The 23652-nt window shown below is 43.3% G+C and overlaps 1 protein-coding gene across 1 annotated transcript in view; it reads left to right on the top strand.

Annotated features, from left to right (window-relative positions):
• Positions 1 to 23652, top strand: part of SART1 (spliceosome associated factor 1, recruiter of U4/U6.U5 tri-snRNP) — a 93589-nt gene that overhangs the window by 50128 nt on the left and 19809 nt on the right. The window contains exons 10-12 of the mRNA XM_033955131.1: positions 1749 to 1870; positions 6023 to 6162; positions 14592 to 14719. Coding sequence (XP_033811022.1) covers positions 1749 to 1870; positions 6023 to 6162; positions 14592 to 14719 — 390 coding nt within the window. The remainder of the gene's footprint in view (positions 1 to 1748; positions 1871 to 6022; positions 6163 to 14591; positions 14720 to 23652) is intronic.

Below are 23652 nucleotides of genomic sequence, written 5' to 3'. Positions count from 1 at the left end.
TGACACACCTTGACTAATTTTGGCTGCAATCTCTTGTTAAATGTAGCCACCTTTTCTTAAGGTTATGGCTGTTGCTCTCTTTTTAGGTGACCAATGAAGTCTCTTCTGCAAAATTTAGCATACAGCTGTAATTTTAATGTATTTAGACAATTAATATTAATTTAATTCAATTAAATCACAATCAGTGAAAAATAGCAATTCAAATTTTGTCATATTGCACAAAGGGCCTTTAGACAACACCCACAAGCTGTGACAACATTAGAGCATCAAAATGAAACATACAAACTACTGTACTGTATGCACTCAAAATATAACCAATATATATTTTAAAAACACGACCAATTGCTTACCTTTTTGATGTCAAATCACTAAAAGTCATTCCTAGCCACAAAATAACCAAAATTACCACACAAATAATGATTATAAACAATCAAAGACGGTTTATAAATATCATACATTGCAGGAGTAAATAATTGGAGCAACTGTTGAATCTCAAAAAAACTCAGGGTTTTCACAGTTTTGGCCACTAGTATCAGTGATAAAGAGTGGCATGCAGTAAAAGAAAATTTTCCATTCAAGTGTATCTAACAAAATATTTGGGAATTCAGGTAATTAGTCTGATAAACTGTATTTGAAGTATTAACTACCAAACTAAGTGCAGGCAAATATGAGAGAATGGAGAAAGTTTTCATGGCTAGGCAGAATGTACAGTCAAACCTCGGTTTGCAAGACGAGCAAAACATTTTCACAAATCGTGACTTGCAAACTGAGCATTGACTTGATTTGCGAGTCCCCCCCGCCTGCGAACCGGCATCGCCCCCCACCTGCAAACGCCCCCCCCCCCCCCCCCCGGTGAATCGGAGCGAGGCAGGAGCCAGAAGGCCTTGAGCATGCGCAGATGCTCAAGGCCAAGTCCAGCAAGCAGCACGATCTTCGGGCACCAGCACCTCCTGTGGGTTGGTGTTGCATGTCGGTGCCAGATTGGGAGTAAGCCTTCAGTTTGGGCAGGCGGGGGATGCCGGTTTGTGTGTGTGAGGGGAGGGGGGTGAACGTTTGCGGGGGGGGGGATGTGGAAGCGCACCAGTGGCCTCGGGGGTGGGGGAGATCTTTTGGGGGATGTGGTGGGGTGGAGCAGCAGCTCCAAGGGAGGGAGGAGAGGTGGAACCAATCAAGCGAGTTTCCCTTCCTATGGGGAAACTCACTTTGATATACGAGTAATTTGGTTTACGAGCATGCTTCTGGAACAAATTATGATCGTAAACCAAGGTGCCACTGTATTTACTTTTCTCTGCTTATTCCAAGCATTATCAGTAAACTATTCTTTAATATTTTAGACCCTTTATATCCGTATTTTTATCTGGAGAGGATACCAACCTAGGATTGCTAAAGGAAACATAATAAGGCAAAAAGAATTAGGTGGGATGAGAGTAACTACTCTGTTAAACCGCTTAGATCTGCAAAATATTGTGGTATACAAATGTTGTTAAGAGTATTCATTGCATCTCAAATCAGACACACATGGGACTAGCAGAGAATAGTGCCCCCCCTAATCATTTATAGGCACATTTTCAGTGTGCATGCTAGCCCATGCAATTATATAATATCTATTTTCTGTGTACAAGCATGTTTTTCACATGAAAATTGCTTTATAAAAGTATTTATCTTATCCAGCTAGTGTTACTGTCTGTAACTATAGTAGAAAGTGAGGCCTCTTAAACAGTTTTCTTATGTGATTATCCTTATCGTAGGTTTCCTTCAAAAAGATGAGACGGCGAGTGAAGAAGATACGCAAAAAGGAGAAAAAAACTGTGAAGGCAAATGACTTGTTGCCATTTTGTAACGATATTACAGATGAAGATTTTGGATCTAGGTACCAGCCTTCCCCCCTTCCTGCTAGATGACATGACACTAATTGCTAGATATTGTGGAAAATAACTTGAAAGCATCTGCCTCATTAAGGTTCAAAGGTTTTCTATGCCTTTGTGGAGGTAATCTTCAGCTCACCAACACCACTAGCACATACTATTCTATTCCTGTAAGGTAGTGCATGCTAATGCATTGATCATTAGTAAACTACCCTTTCCAGTGTAGACAAGTGGGTTTTCCCCTTTACCCACAAGGATTGCAAGTTTTATTTAAAATTTGATATACACGCAGTGTCAGAATTTCAAAACGTATTACAATCTAAAAACAGGGGAGTAGTAATATACGTGTACAAAATTTGGACAAACATAAAAATTACACAACTGTTACAAAAGGAGAAGGGGAGGAACTACAAATGTTATAGTAAAGAAACAAACAAATAAGGGCAGCACAACAGGGCAGGTTAAAGAGAAAGAAGGAGAGGAAGAGAGAAAAAAAAAGTTAAAAAGCATCTAAGGAGGGGCTTGATCATTAAGGCTGAAAAATGATATGAGCGTAAAAGTGCTCGTATTCAACGAAATTAAATCTCAAAGGCATCCCTATATAAAAAGCTTTTTAGGGAGCCTTTGAATCTATCCAATGCTGATTCATTATGTAAGTATCCTGGTAGGGCATTCCAAAGCTTGGGGGCCTGTCACAGAATTACCGACCACCTTGTGTCAGTAATTTTCAGTGAAGGGACAGTAAGCAGATTCTGTTCTGTTAATCTTACTGTTCTCAATAAAGTATATGGCATAAGAAAGCGGTCAAGGAATAGCGGAGAGTTTGTGAGTCAGATTTTGAAAATCAGTAGTGCTATTTTGTATGTAATTCTGTAAGATATTGGAAGCCAATGAGTGTTTTTCAGAAGGTGGGTCACGTGATCGAATATTTTTGAGTTTATGATGATTTTTATAGCTGTATTTTGAATGATTTGTAGCCTTTTAAGTTCTTTCTGGGAAATACCTTTATATAATGAGTTACAATAGTCCAGTCTTGATATTATAAGGGAATGAATCAAAATGTTTAGAGCTGCTGGGTCTAATATTTTTGATAGTGATCTGATTAGTCGCAGTTTGTAAAAACATGATCTCACTACGGAGCTAATTTGATCGTGAAAGGAGAGCTTGTGATCGAGGGTTACTCCTAGGATCTTTATGGACTTAACAGTTTGTAGTGGGATTTTATCTAAAGTAATTTTAGATGGCAGTGTAAGGTCATCTTTCCATGGGAACAACATTGTCGTTGATTTCGATATATTTAGTGCAAGTTTGTTGTCTCTGAGCCATTTAATAATTTGTTCTGATTTGGTATTTATGTTACTGATGTCAGTAGGGTCTTCTGAATTCAGAGGCTGCAGAAGTTCTATGTCGTCAGCATACGCGTAAACCGAGAATCTATAGCTTGGCTCAGAGTCATTAAAGGGGATAGAAAAATATTAAATAATAAAGGTGACAGAATAGAGCCTTGCGGAACTCCATAAGAATTAGTAAAACTGTTTAAGGAAAAGTAAGAACGGAACCAACATAATACCTGATCGGAGATACCGATAGAAGCTAATCTGTTAATAAATAGATGATGGTCAATGGTATCAAAGGCCGAGGATAAATCTAGAGAGATCAGAAAAACAGACTTGTGATGGTCCAAAAAGTATTGAATGCTGGTGGTTAAGCCTAGCATGGAATGTTCTGTCGAGTGATTGTTTCGAAAGCCTGTCTGGTTGGAATATAAAACATGAGTTTTTTTCAGTAAAGTCGGTAATTTGGTTAAAAACTACCTTTTCTGTTAATTTAGCAAGGAAGGGAATGTTAGCTATTGGACGGTAGTTTACTTCATCTGCAGCTGACTCGCCATGATTCTTAATGATGGGGCGAATTAGTGAGTCTTTCCATTCTTGAGGAATGGAGCCCGAGATTAGACTATTTTTGATCAGACGCTTTATGAGAAAAGGGGGTTTGAGTCTGAGTTTGTCCCTTTTGTGCTGAGATTCTGGAGCAGTCTTTTAAGATCTTTTTGAGATGGGGAGAGTGAGGATTTGTTCCTCATTAGCCTTGTAAGAAGTTGTATTCATTTTAATATTCTGTCTAATTTGCTAGATTTTGTGCAGTAGGTTTTGAAGCCGGGGATGATTCATCTTTAGCTCTAGGAATTGTTATAGACTTTAGAATAGAAAAAGAGCGGACAAGTCTTTAGCCTTAGAGATGCATTTAGAGTAGTAAGTTTTTTTTGTTTTGTGTTTTTTTGCTTGGTTTATTTTGTATTTGTAGTAGTGCATCTGTTTTCTATATTTATTTAGGTTTTCAGTTGTTTTCATTTTCATTCAGTGGCTCTTAAGTTGTTTTTTGATTAGCGCAAATTTGGCTGTGAACCAGGGATTCCTAGGTCTTTTTGGGTTGATGGTTTTAACACAAAGCAATGTGCATTTTTCAACTCCAACTCCTTGTGTCACTGGACAATGCTTCAGCTTCTCAATTTTTCTTTCTGCAAGCAAATTGAGAAGATGTTTTTTATCTGCTCTGCATCTGATTTTTTATTTTCAGGTTTTATCCAACTTTTGAAACTTCCTGTTGCTTCAGAGATTCCCAGAAATCCTTGGACAGCTCTGCCTGGGAGAAGTGTGGTGCAGGGGTTAAAGCTGCAGCCTCAGCACCCTGAGGAGGTGGGTTCAAACCCACCCTGAGCATGTCACTTATCCCCCCATTGCCCCAGATACATTAGATAGATTGTGAGCCCACCGAGACAGACAGGGAAAAATGTTTGAGTACCTGAATAACTTCATGTAAACCATTCTGAACTCTCCTGGGAGAACAGTATAGAAAATTGACTAAATAAATAGAAGATCCAGCCTCTGTATTCAGAGGGCCGTGACTGGAGGAGGAAGGAACCTGCCTAGCCAGCCTGCACAAACGTTTAATGGGGATAGTCCTCTGGGAGCTTAGGTCTTAGGCGTAGAAATTTTTAAAATAAATAAATATGTATTACAATGTAATAATAATATAAAATGTAATAATTACATTTATATGATATTTGTAATAATTAGATTATATATTATGGACTTTATTGATTATTCACTTGAATCCCTCCCTCCCCCCCCTCGAAAAATTGTCTTGCATGAAACTTGTCCCTGGTGCATAAAAGCTTGGGGACCGTTGCTTTAGGGAGCTCTATAGCAGTGTTTCTCAACTCGGTCCTGGAGTATCCCCTGTGAAAGAAATTTGCATATAATGGAGGCAGTGTATGCAAATCCAGTTTATGCATATTCATTGTGGATATTCTGAAAACCTGACTGGCAAGGGGGGACTCCAGGGCCGAGTTAAGAAACACTGGTCTATAGGAGTTGCATAAATGTTAGTGCTGTGCGCACTCTGGCAGGTGGCTTTTTTCTTCCACGTTGTTTAGGCTACAGGTCTAATTGTTCGATTAAATGTTGTTGCAGAGCAGAAAAGACTTCCCTATGCCCACCTTAGGGGTTATCCATTGATTTGGTACAAGCAGGAGCTGAGGTACAAAGAGGCAGAGTTGAAAAATGTACATGATGCCTTCTACAATCCTCGTGGGTGAAGGGAAGAAACCCACTTGTCAAGACTGGAAAGATTGAGTTAAGAGCCTTATTTTTCCTTAAATGAGAAACTGAGGTGCAGGAAAGACAGCATTTAAGATGTGCCTGAACGTAGCACTATTTAAAAGCAAAGTCAATTAATATAAAAAAAAATCTATGGAGACACTTCTATAACTTGACGCCTTGATTTAGGCATTATAGTGTAAATTCTGTAACGGTATACCTATGCTGTAATAGAATACTTACATAAACTTGCACTGGCATACCAAAACTTAGGTGTATAGTCACATCTAAGTGCACCAAGTGACACACATAACTGATAATATTCTATAAGTTACATCCACTAACTGGTGCCCTCTCCATCCTTCTCCTATGTTTACGCTCACTTTAGAATTGCATTCTACAGCACAGCACCTCATGTACTTATGCAGAATTTGAAAAGGTGCCTTTGATACATAAATGACATAGAATTGCTCCAAATGTCTCTACACACTATCCAGTGATAACAAAATTAGAAAATTAAAATGTTACATGTTTACCAATGTTTGTTTTTTTGAGCAGACAGCGAGGACGAGGGCGGCGGCGGCGGCGCCTACCAGAGGAGGAACAAGAGGAGAAAGAAGCAGCTTCAGCTGCATTCTGGGAGAAACTAGTGCAGTCAGATGATATGCGTGTAGAGAACATGGAAATAAGTGATGAAGGTGAGGGGCCACCTATAGTCATGATGTGGCCTATTGGGTGGCATGTGGCTGGGGTTTAGATTTCAGTCTACAATGGTGCTTGTTTTTCATGTATTACGCTGCTCCCTTTTTGATTATTTCAGCATAGCTGTGGAAAATCTAAGCAGTGGGAGAATGGCTTTAAATGCTGTCAACTAAGCAGAAAGAAAAATTTGAAAGACACAGACAGGCAGATAAAAACCATATGATCTGTCTAGTCTGCCCATCTGTGCTATCTGCTCTCCCTTTCACTCCCTTAGAAATTCTAAGTACTTGTCCCAGGCTTTCTTGAATTCAGATGCAGTTTTTGTTTCCACCATCTCTAAAACGAGGCTGATCCATGAATTTGCCACCCTTTCAGTAAAGAAATATTCCTTAGGAGGTTATTTCTGAGTTTATCCCCTTTCACCTTTTTATCTTGTGCCCCCTCATTCCAAAACTTTTGCTTTCAGTTGAAATGTAGGTATTTAAATGGCTCTCTCATTTCCCATCTCCTGCCTCTATTCCAAAGTACCGTATTTTCACGCATATAACGCGCGCGCTATACACGATTTTACAAACCGAGCATAACCATGCGCGTTATATGCGTGAGCGCGTTTTACAATTTGTTTTTTACATTGCTGGTTCTGGTTCCCCCCCTCCGACGTCTGATTCATCCCCCAGCCCCCCCCCCCCCGCACCGTTTGCGGTGGAGAAGCAGCCTACGTGGGTTCGCGATGCCAGTGAGCCCTGCTGCTTCCTCTGCCGCGGTCCCACCCCTTCTCTGCGCTGCTTCCTCTGCCGCGGTCCATCAGGGCGGCGATTCGGGGCAGAGGGCAGGGCGGCGAGAGGAGAGTCGGGGCGGCAAGCAGCATGCGCGGTATACGTGTGTGCGCGCTGTATGTCAAGTTATTTACATAAATATTGTTTTCCCGCGTGCTATACCCGTGTTTTACACGGGTGCGCGTTATATGCGTGAAAATACGGTATATACTGTATATTTTGATCTATAAATCTGTCCTCATACTCATTATGATGATCATTGATCATTTTAGTAGGATGGCTGCCCAAAAAGAATAGCCATACTGGTTCAGACCAGTGATCCAACTAGCTCAGTGTCCTGTTTTCACAGTGGGCAATCCAGGTCACAAATACTTGGCAGAAACCCAGATAATAGTAAAATTCCATGTCAGCAATCCCAGGGTAAGCAGTGGTTTTTGCATGTCTGGCTCAATAGCAGACTATGGACTTTTCCTCTAGAAATTTGTCCAAATCTTTCTTTTTAAACCCAGATACGCTAACCGATGTTACCACATCTTCCGACAACGAGTTCTAGAGCTTAACTATTCTTGAATGAATGTATGAGGATGCTGAAAAGTTTTCAGCCCAACCAACTTCCTAAATTCTGAGTTATTTTGCCATTGTAGCTGAAAAGAATGTTTTATTTTGCAAAGTGCCAATCTGCAGAATGGTAATGCTGTTTTGAAAATGTTTCAGATCAATGATTGAACCATGTCAACAAAAGTGTGGTATTTTCAAGTGTGGAACTCTGAGCCGTCATGAAGTTCAAGTTTTATTTAAAATTTGATTAATTGAGTAATCTTACTTCTAAGTGATGTACAAAAAATAAAAGGTTTAAAAATATTCAGGGAGGTACAATATATGAGATATGGACTTAGCATACAAGACTTACAGTGCCAAAGGGGAAGGGAAGTGAGAAATACAGTAGGAAATAGGAAAGAAACGAATATGGGAAAGGAAAAGGAGAAAGAGAAAAAAGAAAAGGGTTATGAAATAGAGTTAAGATTGGAAAGAAGCTTGTCCTAGCTTAGAGTCAGAGATCGAAGGCATTCTTAAAAAGAAAACATTTAAGATTGGTCTTGAACCTGTCAAGAAGACATTCCTCTCTTAAATAATTGGGAAGAGAGTTCCATGTTTGAGGTGCAATGACTGAAAAAATATATTGCTGTCTTGTATTAATAATTTTGAAAGAAGGGACTGTTAATAAATGTTGATCATTTGATCTGAGTGTTTGAATGGGAGCATAGGGTATCAGAAGTCTGTCAGTGAAAGATGAGGCCATGATGAGAAGTGTTTTAAAACAGATTTTATACGTTATCCGATGGGATACTGGAAGCCAGTGGGTTTTCTTAAGAAGTGGCGAGACATGATCAAATTTCTTAGCTTTCATGATAAGTTTAATAGCTGCGTTTTGAAAAATTTGTAAGCACTTTGTTTCTTTTTTGGTAATTACCTTGAACAGAGAGTTACAATAGTCGATATTGGAAATCACTAAAGAATGTATTAATATGTTGAGTGATGTGGATTCTAGAAATTTTGAGACAGAATGAATCTGGTGTAATCTTTAGAAGGTGGATTTGACTATGCTGCTGATATGAAAGTTTTTGATCAAAGATGATTCCTAAAATCTTAACTGTTAACAGTCTGAAGAAAATTGCCTTTAAGTGTGATGGGAGAGTTTAGTTTCAGACCAACTTCCCATGTTTTTTATTTTACGACATTTAGAGCAAGCATGTTGTCTAGCCACTGGTGAATATGTTCAAGTTTACTGTTAATCATTGGAACATCATGGTTACATAAGAAAATAAGAATTGCCACTGCTGAGTCAGACCAGCAGTCCGCTCACGCGGCGGCCCCCAGATCAAAAACCAGTGTTCTGAATGAGTCCAGCCTCACCTGCGTACGTTCCAGTTTAACAGGAACTTGTCCAACTTTGTCTTGAATCCCTGGAGAGTGTTTTCCCCTATAACAGACTCCGGAAGAGCGTTCCAGTTTTCTACCACTCTCTGGGTGAAGAAAAACTTCCTTATGTTTGTACGGAATCTATCCCCTTTCAACTTTAGAGAGTGCTCTCTCGTTCTCCCTACCTTGGAGAGGGTGAGCAATCTGTCTTTATCCACTAAGTCTATTCCCTTCAGTATTTTGAATATTTCGATCATGTCCCCTCTGTCTCCTCTTTTCTAGGGAGAAGAGGCCCAGTTTCTCCAATCTCTCACTGTACGGCAACTCCTCCAGCCCCTTAACCATTTTAGTCGCTCTTCTCTGGACTATTTTGAGTAGTACCATGTCCTTCATGTATGGCGACCAGTGCTGGATGCAGTACTCCAGGTGGGGGCGCACCATGGCCCGGTACAGCGGCATGATAACCTTCTTCGATCTGTTCGTGATCCCCTTCTTTATCATTCTAGCATTCTGTTCGCCCTTTTCACCGCTGCCACGCATTGCGCAGAAGGCTTCATCGACTTGTCGAGCAGAATTTCCAAGTCTCTTTCCTGAGAGGTCTCTCCAAATATCGTCCCGGACATCCTGTATTTGTGCATGAAATTTTTGTTAACGACATGCATCACTTTAAACTTATCCACATTGAACCTCATTTGCCATGTCGATGCCCATTTCTCGAGCTTGATTATGTCATGTTGCAGATCTTTGCAATCCCCCTGTGTCTTCACTACTCTGAATAACTTTGTATCATCCACAAATTTAATCACCTCACTTGTCGTACCAATGTTTAGGATCATTTATAAAGATGTTGAATAGCACAGGTCCAAGCACTGAGCCCTGCGGCACCCCACTGGTGATGCTCTTCCAGTCCAAGTATTGTCCATTTACCCCCACTCTCTGTTTCCTATACTCCAGCCAGTTTTTAATCCACGTGAGTATTTCACCCTTGATTCCATGGCTCGTAATTTTCCGAAGTAGTCGTTCATGTGGAACCTTGTCGAACGCCTTCTGAAAATCCAGATATACAATGTCGACCGGGTCGCCCTTGTCTATCTGCCTATTTACTCCCTCGAAGAAGTGCAGCAAGTTCATCAAACAAGAACTGCCTTTGCTGAAACTGTGCTGGCTGGTCCTCATCAGACCGTGTCCGTCAAGGTGATCAATGATGCGGTCCTTTATCAGCGCCTCTGGCATCTTTCCCGGTACCGAGGTCAGACTCACCGGTCTATAGTTTCCCGATCTCCCCTCGAACCTTTTTTGAAGATTGGCGTAACATTCGCCACCTTCCAGTCTTCTGAAATCTTTCCCAATTTGATCGACAGATTGGCTATTAGTTAAAGCACTTCAGCCATCCGATCCTGGTGATTTATCGCTCTTAAGCATATCTATCTACCTGCATACCTCTTCTAGACTGACCATCAACCCTGTCAGTTTCCCGTCTTCATTTCCAGCATATAGCCTGATGGGTTCCGGTATACTGTGTATATCCTCTTCGGTCCCTTTTCAGTCGTCTCTTTTCAAGGGAGAAGAGGCCTAGTTTCTCTAGCCTCTCATTGTACGGTAACTCCTCCAGTCCCTTAACCATTTTTGTCGCCCTTTCGAGTAGTACTATGTCCTTTTTCATGTTCTGTAATTTTATTCATTATAAAAGTTTCAACTATCTTGCCCAGAACTGAAGTCAGGCCTAATTTATAGCTTTTTGGCTGTGCCCATTTTCAATTATTTTGTTGCTCTAACATCAATTAGATCTCTTACATCTTCTCCTGTAAAGACTGAAGCAAAGAATTGCACTATGGCTTGACCTCCCTCAGTGCTTCAACTCTGTTTTTTTTGAAGGTGCGGTCTCCAGAACTGTACACAATACGTATTCTAAATGAGTTCTCATCAGATTCTAATACAGGGGCATCATTGCCTCCTTTTTTTCTACAGGCCATTCCTCTCCATATCCCTGGACAAGCAGGCATCATATTCTCACATATAGGTGACGCCATCCACAGAGCCTGGTACGGAGAGTCTAAAAGTGAACTATCACTTCAAGTTTTAAGAAACTTTGCGACTGCCTGACGTAGGCTCGCGGCCTCAGTTCTTTGTTCTCCGCAGAGCGAAGAAGTGTGTTTTGAACTTGGTTCAAATTCATGCCCATTAGCTCTCCGTGTATTTAATACAATTTTGAATTTTACTTATTGTTTCTTTTCTCTTTTTTAAAGTTTTTCTAAGTTTACGGGAGGTTTTCTCGTTGCCCTTCATCCAGGCTCTGCCTTCAGTGAGGGACACCGATTCTCAAATTTTATTTTCGGTTTATTTTGTCCCCCGTGATTCTCATCATTGAGTTTAATTGGGCAGACAGCGTTTTCCCATCAGTTTCAAAACCTCTGACGGGCTTCAAAAAGTGCTGTCGGTGCCTGCACCCAATTTATATCACTGATCCACATAGCTGGTGTTTACAGTGCTCAGGCCCTGAGCATCGGGTAGATCCTTGCCTCAGCTGTTCTACCCTCCAAAAGTGATCCCTTAAAGCATGTTGGTTACAGCAGGAAAAGCTTTTTGGGACATTGATGCCTCTGTCCTTCCTTCCCCCCCATAGGAGGTTTGGGATTGGGCAATCCTCCACAACACCTTCCTCAAAGCTGTCTACATCCAAGGGGCAAAAAACTGGTGGACAAATTGAGTCGTCTTCTGCAACCTTACGAATGGACACTCAGTTTCTTACCTCTTCTTCACATTTTTTCGCAGTGGGGAACGCTTCAGATAGATCTCTTTGCATCTCCCCACAACCACAAACTGCCTCAGTTCTGCTCCAGGATATATTCTCCTCATCACCTCGAGGCAGATGCTTTTCTACTGGAATGGATGAATCTTTTTCTGTATGCATTCCCTCTCATTCTCAAGACTCTAGTCAAGTTGAAGAACAATCATGCCACCATGATTCTGATAGCTCCTCGGTAGCCGAGACAACCTTGGTACTCCCTTCTACTTCAACTCAACTTCAGGGAGCCATACCTTCTACCAATTTTACCGTCTCTGCTTACACAGAGTCAAGGATTTCTACTTCATCCCAGCCTGCAGTCTCTACACCTGACAGCTTGGTACCTCTCATCATAACTCCTATTCAGTTTTCTCAACCTGTGAGAGACATTTTAGAGGCTTCTAGAAAGCCTGCCACTAGACAATGCTACCACCAAAAATAGACTAGATTTTCTACGTGGTGCATCTCTCATAATAAGGAGCCTCAAGATTCTTCCTTATCTTCTGTTCTAGATTATCTTTTGCACTTATCCACCTCTGGCCTCAAGTCTACATCGATCCGAGTCCATCTCAGTGCAATTGCTGCTTTCCTTCAGCCTACTGAAGGGAAACCCCTCTCTGCTCATCTGGTGGTTTCCAGATTTATGAAAGGACTTTTCAATGTCAAACCTCCTCTCAGACCACCTCCAGTGGTTTGGGATCTCAATGTTGTTCTTGCTCAATTGATGAAGCCTCCATTTGAACCAATGTCTATGGCTTATCTTAAGTATCTTACTTGGAAAATGTTTTTTCTCATTGCCCTCATCTCTGCTCGAAGAATCAGTGAGCTGCAAGCTTTAGTTGCTGATCCACCTTTCACAGTCTTCCATCATGACAAAATGGTCCTCCGTACTCATCCTAAATTCTTACCTAAAGTGGTTTCAGAATTTCATCTCAATCAATCTGTTGTACTTCCAGTGTTTTTTCCAAGACCTCATTCTCATCCTGAAGAATCAGCTCTTCATACTGTGGATTGTAAGCGTGCTTTGGCCTTCTACTTGGAACGTACCAAACCACACAGAACTGCTCCTCAACTTTTTGTCTCCTTCGATCCAAATAAGTTGGGACATCCAATCTCTAAGCGCCATTTATGATTGATGAAGTGGTGGGTGTACTAGAGGAGCACCGAAGTATCCGTTCACATACAGATGAAGCCGTGTTGAGACCCCTGACGCAGCAAGAACTGGCGAAACGGGAGATTCCCCGTTGGGTTCACGAGCTGCTGTGCTATTGAGAGTGAATTGAGAAATATCCGAAGAACGAGAGCAGCTAAGTGTTTTTCCTTTTTGGCCTAATGTTATGATTTCGGATCGTTGTGCCTTTGGGCCCTTTATTCACATTTTTTCACATGTGGGGTTGTATACCCCGGGTGCATTTGAACATTGACTTTGCAAGCTATTATAGTGCTTTTTCTCTACAGTTTTGTGTGCTTGGGAGTGTTTGTGAAGTGGAGTTTTTTTGCCAAATGAAGCAGAACTGAGGCTTTTTTCTCCACTTCTTTTGTTTTTTTTTGGTTTGATTTGTTGTTCTCCTGCTGTGGTTGGCTGTATGAGTGTGTGCTAAGGCCTTCTAGCATTGCTGGGCATGTTCGTTTGTTCTATGTGGGGTTGTGTTTGAGATTAATATAAGGTATAAATCGCCCTTCTTTCCCTAGTTTATAACTTTTAGCTTGGAGGTCACCCATATGTTGAGAATAGGCTGCCTGCTTGTCCTGGGATAAAGCACAGTTATTTACCGTAACAGTTGTTATCCAGGGACAGCAGGCAGCTATTCTCACAACCCACCCACCTCTCCTGGTTGGCTTCTCTGCTAGCTATCTGAACTGAGGAGGCTCGCCCTGTGCTGGGCAGGAAGGCACTCACACATGTACGGTGCGGCTGATTCGAAACTTCACATTTCTATAAGCAAGTCTGCTTGCGAGGCTGTCTGCATCCGGGCTCCGTGGATGACGTCACCCATATGTTGAGAATAGCTGCCTGCTGTCCCTGGATAACAACTGTTACGGTAAGTAACTGTGTTTTATCTGAAGGCGCTTTTTTTTTTTGTGTAATACTTATTAATAAAGAGTTACAGTAGTCGAGTTTTGCAATAATTAAAGAGTAGATTAATATATTTAGCGATTTTAGCTCCAGAAACTTGGAAATTGAACAAATCATTCACAGCCTATAAAAGCAGGATTTGATAACACTTCTTATGTGTTCGTGATAGGAAAGTTTATTGTCAATGATGGCTCCCAGTATCATCAGTATTGGATTATTTGCTTCATCTTTCCAATTCCGGTCTGAAGACTACTTCGGTCAGAGTTCACCTTGGTGCCATTGCTTTTCACGTGCCTGTCAAAAATAAATCTCTAACTTCTCATCCACTGGTTTCCAGATTTATGAAAGGACTTTTCAACTCTATACCTCCGCTCAAATCACCTCCAGTTATCTGGGCCAAGCAGTTTTACAGAATCTTTTTTCTTCCTAATGACCAACTCTCCCTTCATCCCATTATATTCAGCTAAGGAGTCCCATATATGAGAACATGCTGCCTGCTTGTCCTGAGATAAAGCACAGTTACTTACCATAACAGGTGTTATCCAGGGACAGCAGGCAGGTATTCTCACATCCCTCCCACCTCCCCAGGTTGGCTTCTTAGCTGGCTTACTGAACTGAAGTACTACGAGCCTACGTCGGGCAGGAAGGCACTCGCGCATGTGCGGTGCGGGCTGTCTCAAAGTTTCTTAAAACCTGAAGTGATAGTTCATCTTCAGACGGTCCGTACCGGGCTCCGTGGATGATGTCACCTATATGTGAGAATATCTGCCTGCTGTCACTGGATAACACCTGTTATGGTAAGTAACTGTGCTTTATGCACTTTTCACCCCCAAAGCAATTTTTCATTTTCTTTTCCCTTTTTTCTAGATGAGGTAGAAGAGAGAAACTCCTCCCTGGCTATTGATGAGGATGAAGCCGAGCTGGAGCTGCAGAAACAACTGGAGAGAGGGAGGAAGCTGAAACAGATTCAGCACATGAAGGATAGTGGTGAGAAGGTAGTGCTCTCTGTTCCATTATAGCAAAAGCTATTTATTCCCATTCTTGCCTGGTAAACCAAAGAGAATTCCCAGTTCCAGTATTTACTCTCTTGCACAGGCATATTTTGAAACTTATGGGTTATGCTATTTGTTATACCATTAAGATATTAAGGCAATTTACAAACACCTGTAGGGCGTAAAACAAAGTGGTTTCCATGCAGATACTTCAAGCATTTCCCCTATCTGTCATAGTAGGCTCACAATCTATCTAATGTACCTGGGGTAGTGGAGGATTAATTGACTTGCCCAATGCATGGTTTGAACCCACAATCTCAGGCTGAAGCTCTAACCACTTCACCACACTACATAAAGGAAAAACCAAAAAGTCCCCAAGACAATTGTGAAATGATGTAAAACAGGAACACAAGAAGAAAAATTAGGGAGAAATAAAGAGAAAAATTCAGCCAGGAGAGCAACAAAGGAAGAAAAACCATAAGAAAAGTTTCATGAAGTGATTATTGAATTGAAGGCCTGTTTGAAAAGCTAAGTTTTCAGTGTGGTTTTAAGTTTTGGCCTGCAGGCAATGGACTGCATGACTGAGGGAAAACACTTCCAAAATGAGGATGTAAGGCTGTGTCCTACAAGCTGGCAATTTACACATAAGCACTGTGGGTACAGCCAGGCAATTAGAGATAATGACATGGAATGAGGAAAAAGGCCAAACTAGATGACATCATGGAAGTAATATTTCTGGCTCTATCTGCTTATGTTAAGTAGTGTTATAGATTAAGAAGCAGTAAGTAGTAGATGGTAATTGCCCTTGCATCTGATGTCTCTTATGAGAAAGGATGTTTGTCCTCCCCTTCTCTAGAGGTGGTAACAAAGAATGTATGCAAATAAAATTAAAAGGAAGCAAGTTTTTAGTCAGTTTTACTGGTAATAGCATGCTGCATTATCTGCCTTGCTGTGTTGAGAGAGGTCTAGGCATCTTTCATAATCAGACTTTTTTGTACAATCTTGCTCTATTCCTGGACAAGCGGATTATGCATCCCATGTCATGTGATTGCTTGTATAACTTTTTCAGACCCTCCCCTCCTACCTCAGGACTTCCCTCAGGTCTCCAGTTGATTTCCTACAAGCGAGGCAGAAAGAGCTAATTTTCTCTGCTCATGTTTAATTTTTCTTCTCAGTATTTTTATGTGTTTCATGTCTTTGTGCTGAAAAGGTTCCCCACGGGGACAGCTCCGGCTTCAAGAGATCACAGACTTTGTGGATAAAGACTGTTTCCAGGAGGTTGGCTGCCTGGCAGTTCACCTCCTGAACAATGTGCAACTTCAGATTAGGGTCTCAGGGACTGTTCCCTTGGGAACTGGCTTACCCTAGGTTCATCCAGTAGTGAGTTTGAGGTATGCCAAGGATTGGAGCTGACTGCATTCCTCCACCAAGGTCACGTGTATGGTGTGTTCCGGGGTGGTGGAGGTCTCCGGCCATTGGTGTTGTGCCAGAGTGGTAGTCAGAAGACCAATAGTCCAGTTTGCAAGGCTTGTTGAGGCGGAGGAGCTCCCTGTAAGCTGTTTCAGCTTCCTTTACTGCAGCTCCCAGCACCACATGGCATACACAGTGAGTACAGTGCTGACAGCTTGTCACAGTAATTTTGTGGTTCTTAAAAATTACAGAATTTTTCACTCCACAAGAGGGATGGAAAAGTGGGTGCATCTTATGGAGCGAATACACCTCCAACCCCCGCCACCTTTTTATTTAACTGGCAGTGGTCCAGCGCGGTCTCCTGCTGGCCAGCTGCCTTTTTGTTGCAGAGCGGTGCACAATGCAGGAGCGCTACCTTTGCACTTCCTGCCTGGTCCTGCGCCGCTCTGTGATTGGCTGAGGTCACTGGGAGGCACTGGCAAGTCCTCTGAGAGTCACTAGAGCCATGTCTAAGCTCTACGTAATGGTGGATGTGTTTAATCAGCGTTTTGCATCCCTGAAAGTAGATTCCCTGGTGGCATAGGTTACCAAGCGCACTTCCTAGTGATGGAGGGGTTTTGCTGAAGGACACACAGGACTGTAGGATTGATTTTATCCTCAAACAGCTCTTGGACTGTACGGCCTCTGGGCTGAAAGCAGCCACGGTCACTTCCTTTGCGGCCTGAGCTTGCCACTGAAAGCTTCGCCATGATCCTGTACTGTGGTGTTCCAAGATCTCCCCTTTTTAATTTCAGGTGTGGATTATGCAGCGAATGCCTTGTATGATCTCTTCAGAGTGGTGAGCAAGCTCTTGGCATACTCTATTTCAGTGCGTAGGATGTTGTGGATCTGGCAGTGATCCAGTGACTCATCCTCTAAGGTGACCCTGAGTAAATTACCTATTAGAGGTCAGTTACTGTTTGTTAAAGGTCTAGATGACCTCATGGCTATTGTGCAGGACTGTAAACCCAAGTCTTTGCCCAACAGCAGGCCCTAGACCTCTCGAGGTCCAGGATATTCTAGCTTTCAACCCCCCAAACATTCCTGTCAGAATCTCTGCCCTGAGGAGTCAGTCAGCCAAAAAGTAGTTTGATGGATCCCGGTACCCATGGTCTATGAGGAGCCACCCCACATCTACCCCTAAGAAGCAGTTCTGATGCCAGGCCCTCGGCTGCTCTTCCTCAGTTCGGGGGGTTGCTTTTGGCCTTCCTGGAAGAATGGATGGCTGTCACCTCCAATTGGTGGGTTCTGGACTTCTATCCCCACCAGAAAAACCTGGCCTCAGTCACACATACAGAAAACAGAAAAAACCCTTTTCAAATACAAACTCACAAACAAAAAGTACTATTGTACACAAACGAAACCCTAATATGCCAGACTCTGCACACAGTGTACACCACAAGAGAAATAAAAAGAATTGCATTTGAACAGTCCCTCCTGTCAATTTTTTTTAGAAACAAAGGGGAGGGGGGATTAAGTTTGGTGGGGGTATTTCTAGGGCAGGAGGGAGTGGGCATCCCTCCTGCCAATCTTCAATGGGGGGAAGTTGGAGGTTTGGGAGGGCTGGGGCTGGCGGCAGGAAAGAGTGGGCTTCCTTCCTGCCAATCGCAGGGAGGGGGGCTTTTTTATGGGGCAGATATTGTGCTAGTGTGTAACCCACGCACATCATCTGTGCCATTTTTTTTAAAAAAGAAAAAGCCCCAACAGCTGAGTGACTGGAGGCTGCTTTGGGGGTTTCCTCTGCCACTCAGCTGTTTGGGCTTCCCCAAATCGGCTCTGCACATGCGTCAAAGTTGCTCTCAGAGTGACTGGTCGATCGGAATTATGGCGAATCTCCGTGCAAATAATTTGCATGGAAACTTGTTGGAACATCAATTGCTGTTCCAAAATCAGCCAACAGCAACTCGCAGTCTTAGCGACCGTGTTTAGTGCATCTTGCCCCTAATCTTTCATGTTGTAAACATTTGACAGCTCTGTCTACTCTAGACCACACCTTGACACATTTTTGGGGGAAATTGCTCAGAGCTAGGAGCCAGCAAGTGAAACTCTCATTCTCTGCACAGGTGAGAGGTTGTTCCCTTCAACATTAGGTTCCCCCTCGGAAGCAGTAAATCAGACATTGAAGGAGCTGTTTCCCAATCTCTCTATGGAGCATAGAGAGTTTGTAAATCAGACTCTTAATGTGCCATTACTTGATATGTTGTCATAGCCCTGATAACTTCTAGCCCTTTCTCTCCAACTAGCTATTCTACTTAATATAACATAACATAGTAGATGATGGCAGATAAAGACCCAAATGGTCCATCCAGTCTGCCCTTCCTGATTCAATTTAAATTTTTTATTCTTAGCTATTTCTGGGCAAGAATCCAAAGCTCTATCTGGTACTGTGCTTGGGTTCCAACTGCCGAAATCTCCGTCAAAACCGACTCCAGCCCATCTATCACTCCACTTGCGAGTAAATTGCTCATCTACCAGCAGGTAGAGATATAAATTACATATTTGTGCTGTATCTTAGTAGGAGCCTAAGCAGCTCAAACAATCCAATATTCAATCGCCAGTTTGGAAAGCTTTTATAAGGGATAAGGGATAGGGACTTGTATACCGCCCTTTTGTTGTTACACAACCACATTCAAAGCGGTTTACATACAGGTACTTCAAGCATTTTCCCTATCTGTCCTAATAGGCCCATAATCTTTCTAATATACCTGGAGCAGTGGAGGATTAAGTGACTTGCCTTGTCACAAAGAACAAAGCTAACTCCACTAGTAACAAAAAAGCTGCACACGATACTAAATAGAAGCCACAGACAGCAGCAAAAAAGGTCTAATGGACCTTCAAAGTAACTAACTTCTATTTCAGGCACTGGACTAACAATCATATACAATAAGATATATATAAATAATTAAAGAAGGGGGGAGGGAGTCTCAGTGTGAAGGAACAGCGAAAGGAGAAAAAATCTCCAACACTCACATACTGAGGTGAAGGTCCAATAACCTCCACCTGCACACCATCATCAAGTCCCTCCTGTGTGCACCCACCAACCAAATCACAAAATAAAGTGAAAACATGAAATTCAACAGTGATAATAATCAATCATATATTCATAGTGCTGAAACAGAGAAAAATACTTTGAAGGTCCCCCCAGCTAACTCCCAGGATCAAAAAGGAAAAACTTAGCTTGCAGGCATAGTCCGAAGATGAAAACAGAGGCCAGACAACACAGTAAACTGCCAAGTCAGATGAAATTCAGGGTAAGGTTCAACCAGCCCGGTTTCGGGGACTCTAGGTCCTTCCTCAGGAACCTGTAACTTTAAACATACAGCACTCATTCATCCATGAGCGGCAAGTGAAGCAAACAAGCCATCATGGAGAGAGCATGGAGAGAGGGAGGAGCTGGTTGAACCTTATCCTGAATTTCATCTGACTTGGCAGTTTACTGTGTTGCCTTGCTTCTGTTTTCATCTTTCCATTCTTAGGGATTCACTGGAAGGAGAAACTGCAACTGAGATGACCCTAAAGTTCCCTGGTTATTTCAAAAAGAGAAACTTGCTAATTGAATTACAAAATCTCTTGAAACTCTTAATATTTCTTCTCCTCAACCTTCAATTCCTCAAAGGGGATTCAATTATACGTGACCCCAAATTTCTGGGTCTAGTCTTAGCTTAGTGGGACTTCTCTGATGCTTGGAAGACAATTGAAGGCTAGTCTTCTCTCCAGTCTATATCTCCTTTTTTAATGCAGCATGTCTAGTAGTCCTGAACCCTAGGGTTATGCATCTGAACTCACAAGTTGCTTGCAGAATGCTCTCAATCATCTTTGAACTCCACCTCCTTCCCAGACAGCTGCTTCTGCCCTCTTTGTTTTTTTCTGCAAGCAAGTTGCTAAGAAGCATTTCTGCTCTGCTCTGGGGTTTTATTATTTTTGGGAATTTAAGTCTGTGTCGATCCACCATTTCATTTCCGATGCCATGAGAGAGCTAAAGCTGGAGAATCAGCCTTCTACTTCGCAGTGTTCGGTCTTGAGCCGCTCTAATGCTCTGACTTCTTTTTTTCTGCACATCTGGAGCCTGGTTACGGAGCAATGGGACATCCCCGAGAGCTATTTCCGGCTGACTAAAGCTATGTCTAAGCTTTAGCCTATGGCTTCAGATTTCCAGCAGCTTTTTGAGCAGCCTAAGTGGATTCTGCAGTGGCGCAGGTTACAAAGCACATGGCCCTCCGGAGTGGCCCTCAGGATCGCAGAGTAGACGTTATCTTGAAAAAACTTTTTGATATGGCTTCTTCAGGTATCAAGGCCTCCTTTGTGGTATTGACATATCACATGAGATTGCTGGGTACACTCTGTGAAGGAAGATACTTGTCTCCAGCTGGTGCTGGAAGATGTGGTCTACATGGCACATGCACCTTTATGATCTCATACGAGTTCTCAGTAAGGTCTCTGCCTATGCATTGTCAGCATGCTGGACGCTTTAGATTAGACATTGGACAGGAGATTCTGTCTCTAAGGCGATTCTGAGCAGATTCCTCTTTAAGGGTCAGCTCCTTTTTGACAAAGGTCTGGATGATCTATATCCATCGACACCCGGAGCCTTCAAGGTAGGGCTTTGAGTAATGGCCAGCTCCACCTCCCCAGCAGCCACCGGTGCATTCAGCTTGTCAAGTTGTGCCTTCGTAAGACTAGGAAGGTCTAGCCCATCCAAATAGAGCTCCCAGGGAGCCCCAAATCTCGCGGGGAAGCATAGAGCTTGGCATAAAAGTCTTGGAAAGCCCACAAGCACCATGGTACCTGCCAGTGTAGCCTTGAATGGAAGGGAAGAAGGGGATAGAGAGATGCCAGACTGCAGGAAGGAGAGGAGAGAGATGCCAGACTGTGGGAAGAGGAAGAGAGAGATGTTGGATCACTGGGAAGAGAGAGGGAAAGGGTGAAATGTCAGACCCTTAAATCTTTTTCTGGCTCTCTAAAGCTTTATCTAGGCTTTTATTCACTGGCACCTGATTTTCAACAGTGTTTTGAGCAGCCTCAGGTGGATTCCACTGTGGCGCAGGCTTCCAGGCGCACAGCCCTCCCTAGTGATAGGGGAGTAATGCTAATAGCCTATCAGGATCGCAGAATGGACATTATCTTGGACAAGCCTTTTGAGGTGGTTTCTTCATGCAGTTATGGATGCCTGTCCCTAGCTGGTGCTGGCAGGTGTGGATTATGTGGATTCCCTTCCTTTTCTCATCTAAGTTTGGGGTACAGTGCCACGGACTCTTTGGATCCATCCTTGGGCTGGGGGTGCTGCCTTCAAAGCCACTTTAAGCGGACTTCCCTTTCAGGGTTAGCTTCTTTGGGACAGGGCCAGATGACCTCCTGGCCGGTATGGCGGATCATCACCTTAAGTCTTTCCCTGTGAAGAAGTCTTGCCAGATTTCAGGAGAGGACCGTAGTAATTTTTATCCCTCCCACAGGCTTCATCAGGGTTCCTCGAGCTCTTCTTCCTAGGGATACCAAACTCTTTGTCACTTCCACTTCCAGATGTCCACAGGCAACCAGGTCCCGGGCTGTTGGTACCCCTAAGAATACCCAGTGACATCGGAAGTCACACAGGTTCCTCCTATCAGGATCAGCTCTAAGTTTTTTCGACAGTTGACTTACACATCAGATCCCTGGGTGCCTGACATCAATCTGTTTCAAGATTCTCCAGCAGATTGACTGGAGCTGGAGTCAAAGGTCCGTACTACCCTGTACAGATCAGACTTCGGAGGATACTCTTTATAATTCCTCATGCCTATGCATGGTTCGGAGGACTAGAGACCCATTCTGGATCTCACGTTGGTTACTCATTTCCTGCGGATTCTTCTTTTCCGGATGGAATCTATGCACACAGTTATAGCTGCTGTCTCTCCCAGGAAGTTTTTAGCATCCTGGGATCTCATGGAGGCTTCCTTCCATATTCCATGCTAGAGCATCGCAGGTTTCTGCATGTTCATGTTCTGCACAGAATTTCTGCTTTGCAGCTCTTTCCTTTTGGTTCGCAATAGCTCCCCGCACTTTCTCAAGTTGCGGGCTGTAGTAGCAGCTTTTTTCCGCAGGTAGGGTGTTCAAGTTCTCCTTACTTGGCCGACTGGTTGTTCCGGAATCCGTTTCATCTGGAGTGCAAACAAGCAGTAGAGATGGTGGTGTCTCGCCTGGAGTGCAAACGAGCGGTAGAGATGATGGTGTCTCGTCTGGAGTACGAATGAGCGGTAGAGATGGTAGTGTCTCTGCTACAACGCTGGGGTTGGATTGTTACCATCAAGAGGAGCCCGGGAGTCTCTGGGCCTTCTTTTCGATACCCAGCAGGGCTGTTTCTTCCCAACCACTCAGGCAGAAATTTCAGCAGCAGATCAGAGATTTCATGGACCTCTAATTCCCACGGCCTAGCTTTTTCTGTGGGAGCTGAGGTTCATGGTAGCCTCTTTGGAGGTGGGCTCCTGGGCCAGAGCACACATGTACCCTCTACAGGAATCCCTCCTCTCTCGGTGGTCTCTGCAGCATCATCCCCTTCAGATGCCACTCAACTGGATGGCACCAGCTCGCAACAGTCTGATCTGGGGAAGCCTCTTCACCAGGGCAAGCCTCTACAGATCACTCTCATGTGGGTCTGCAGTCTTTCAGTTTCTTGCGGGGACCGCTAAATTTAGGAGCCGTAGACTCTTCATCAGAAGAGTTGGTTGATCAATAGTCTGGAGTTTTGGACTATTCACCAGTCATTTCTCGCTCTCCAGCCCACTCTGGAAGGGGAAGAGGTGCAAGTTTTCTCAGGCAGCACCTCGGCTTTGGCATTTGCTTCATCAAGTAGGCTCAAGTAACGTTCACTTGGGATAGGCAGTCTCATACTTCGCTGGACGCAGTTATATCTTCTGTCTTTCTCTGCGGCGCACGTGGCCGGAGTCGACAGCATTCAAGCAGTCTTCTTCAGCTGACAGATCCTATCTCGTAGAGTGTTCTATTTGGTCATGCAGTTCTGGGGTCCCCCAGATGGACTTGATGACTTCAGCAGAGAATTTGAAGATCAGGCGCTTCTTCAGTCAAAGAACAGCGCACGGAAGCTTTGGACTAACCGCGTTGGTTCCGCCCTGGCTAGCTCATGAGCTCCTTTGTGTTCTCTCGGTGAACTCTGGTTGGTGGGGTCATACACCAGATAGTGATGTATCCAGGCCTAGGGGTTCGTTTACCTGCGTTTCATACATTGGGAGTTGAGAGAGTATTGCTCCACTATTTGCTGGGGGCACCTGATTTTCAGTTGTCTAATCATCTTTGTCCTACCTGCTCCACCTTGGTGGGATAGGCCAGCGTCTCAGATCTCGATCACCCATTGGATTCATTTGGCCGTTTCTGTGGCCTCTTTTTCCTGTGATCAGCAGCCGACGGTTTCCTTGAGGCCCACTTGGCTAGCAGTGTTGCTGTGTCATGAATGCATTCTAGTGCGCTTCCTCCCAATAAACTTTGCTGGGCGATTTCTT

Source organism: Geotrypetes seraphini, chromosome 8 (genome assembly GCF_902459505.1).
Source record: "Geotrypetes seraphini chromosome 8, aGeoSer1.1, whole genome shotgun sequence".
Taxonomy (NCBI): Eukaryota; Metazoa; Chordata; class Amphibia; order Gymnophiona; family Dermophiidae; genus Geotrypetes; species Geotrypetes seraphini.
Note: the sequence above shows the minus strand (reverse complement) of the source record. Positions and strands in the feature narration are given on the sequence as shown.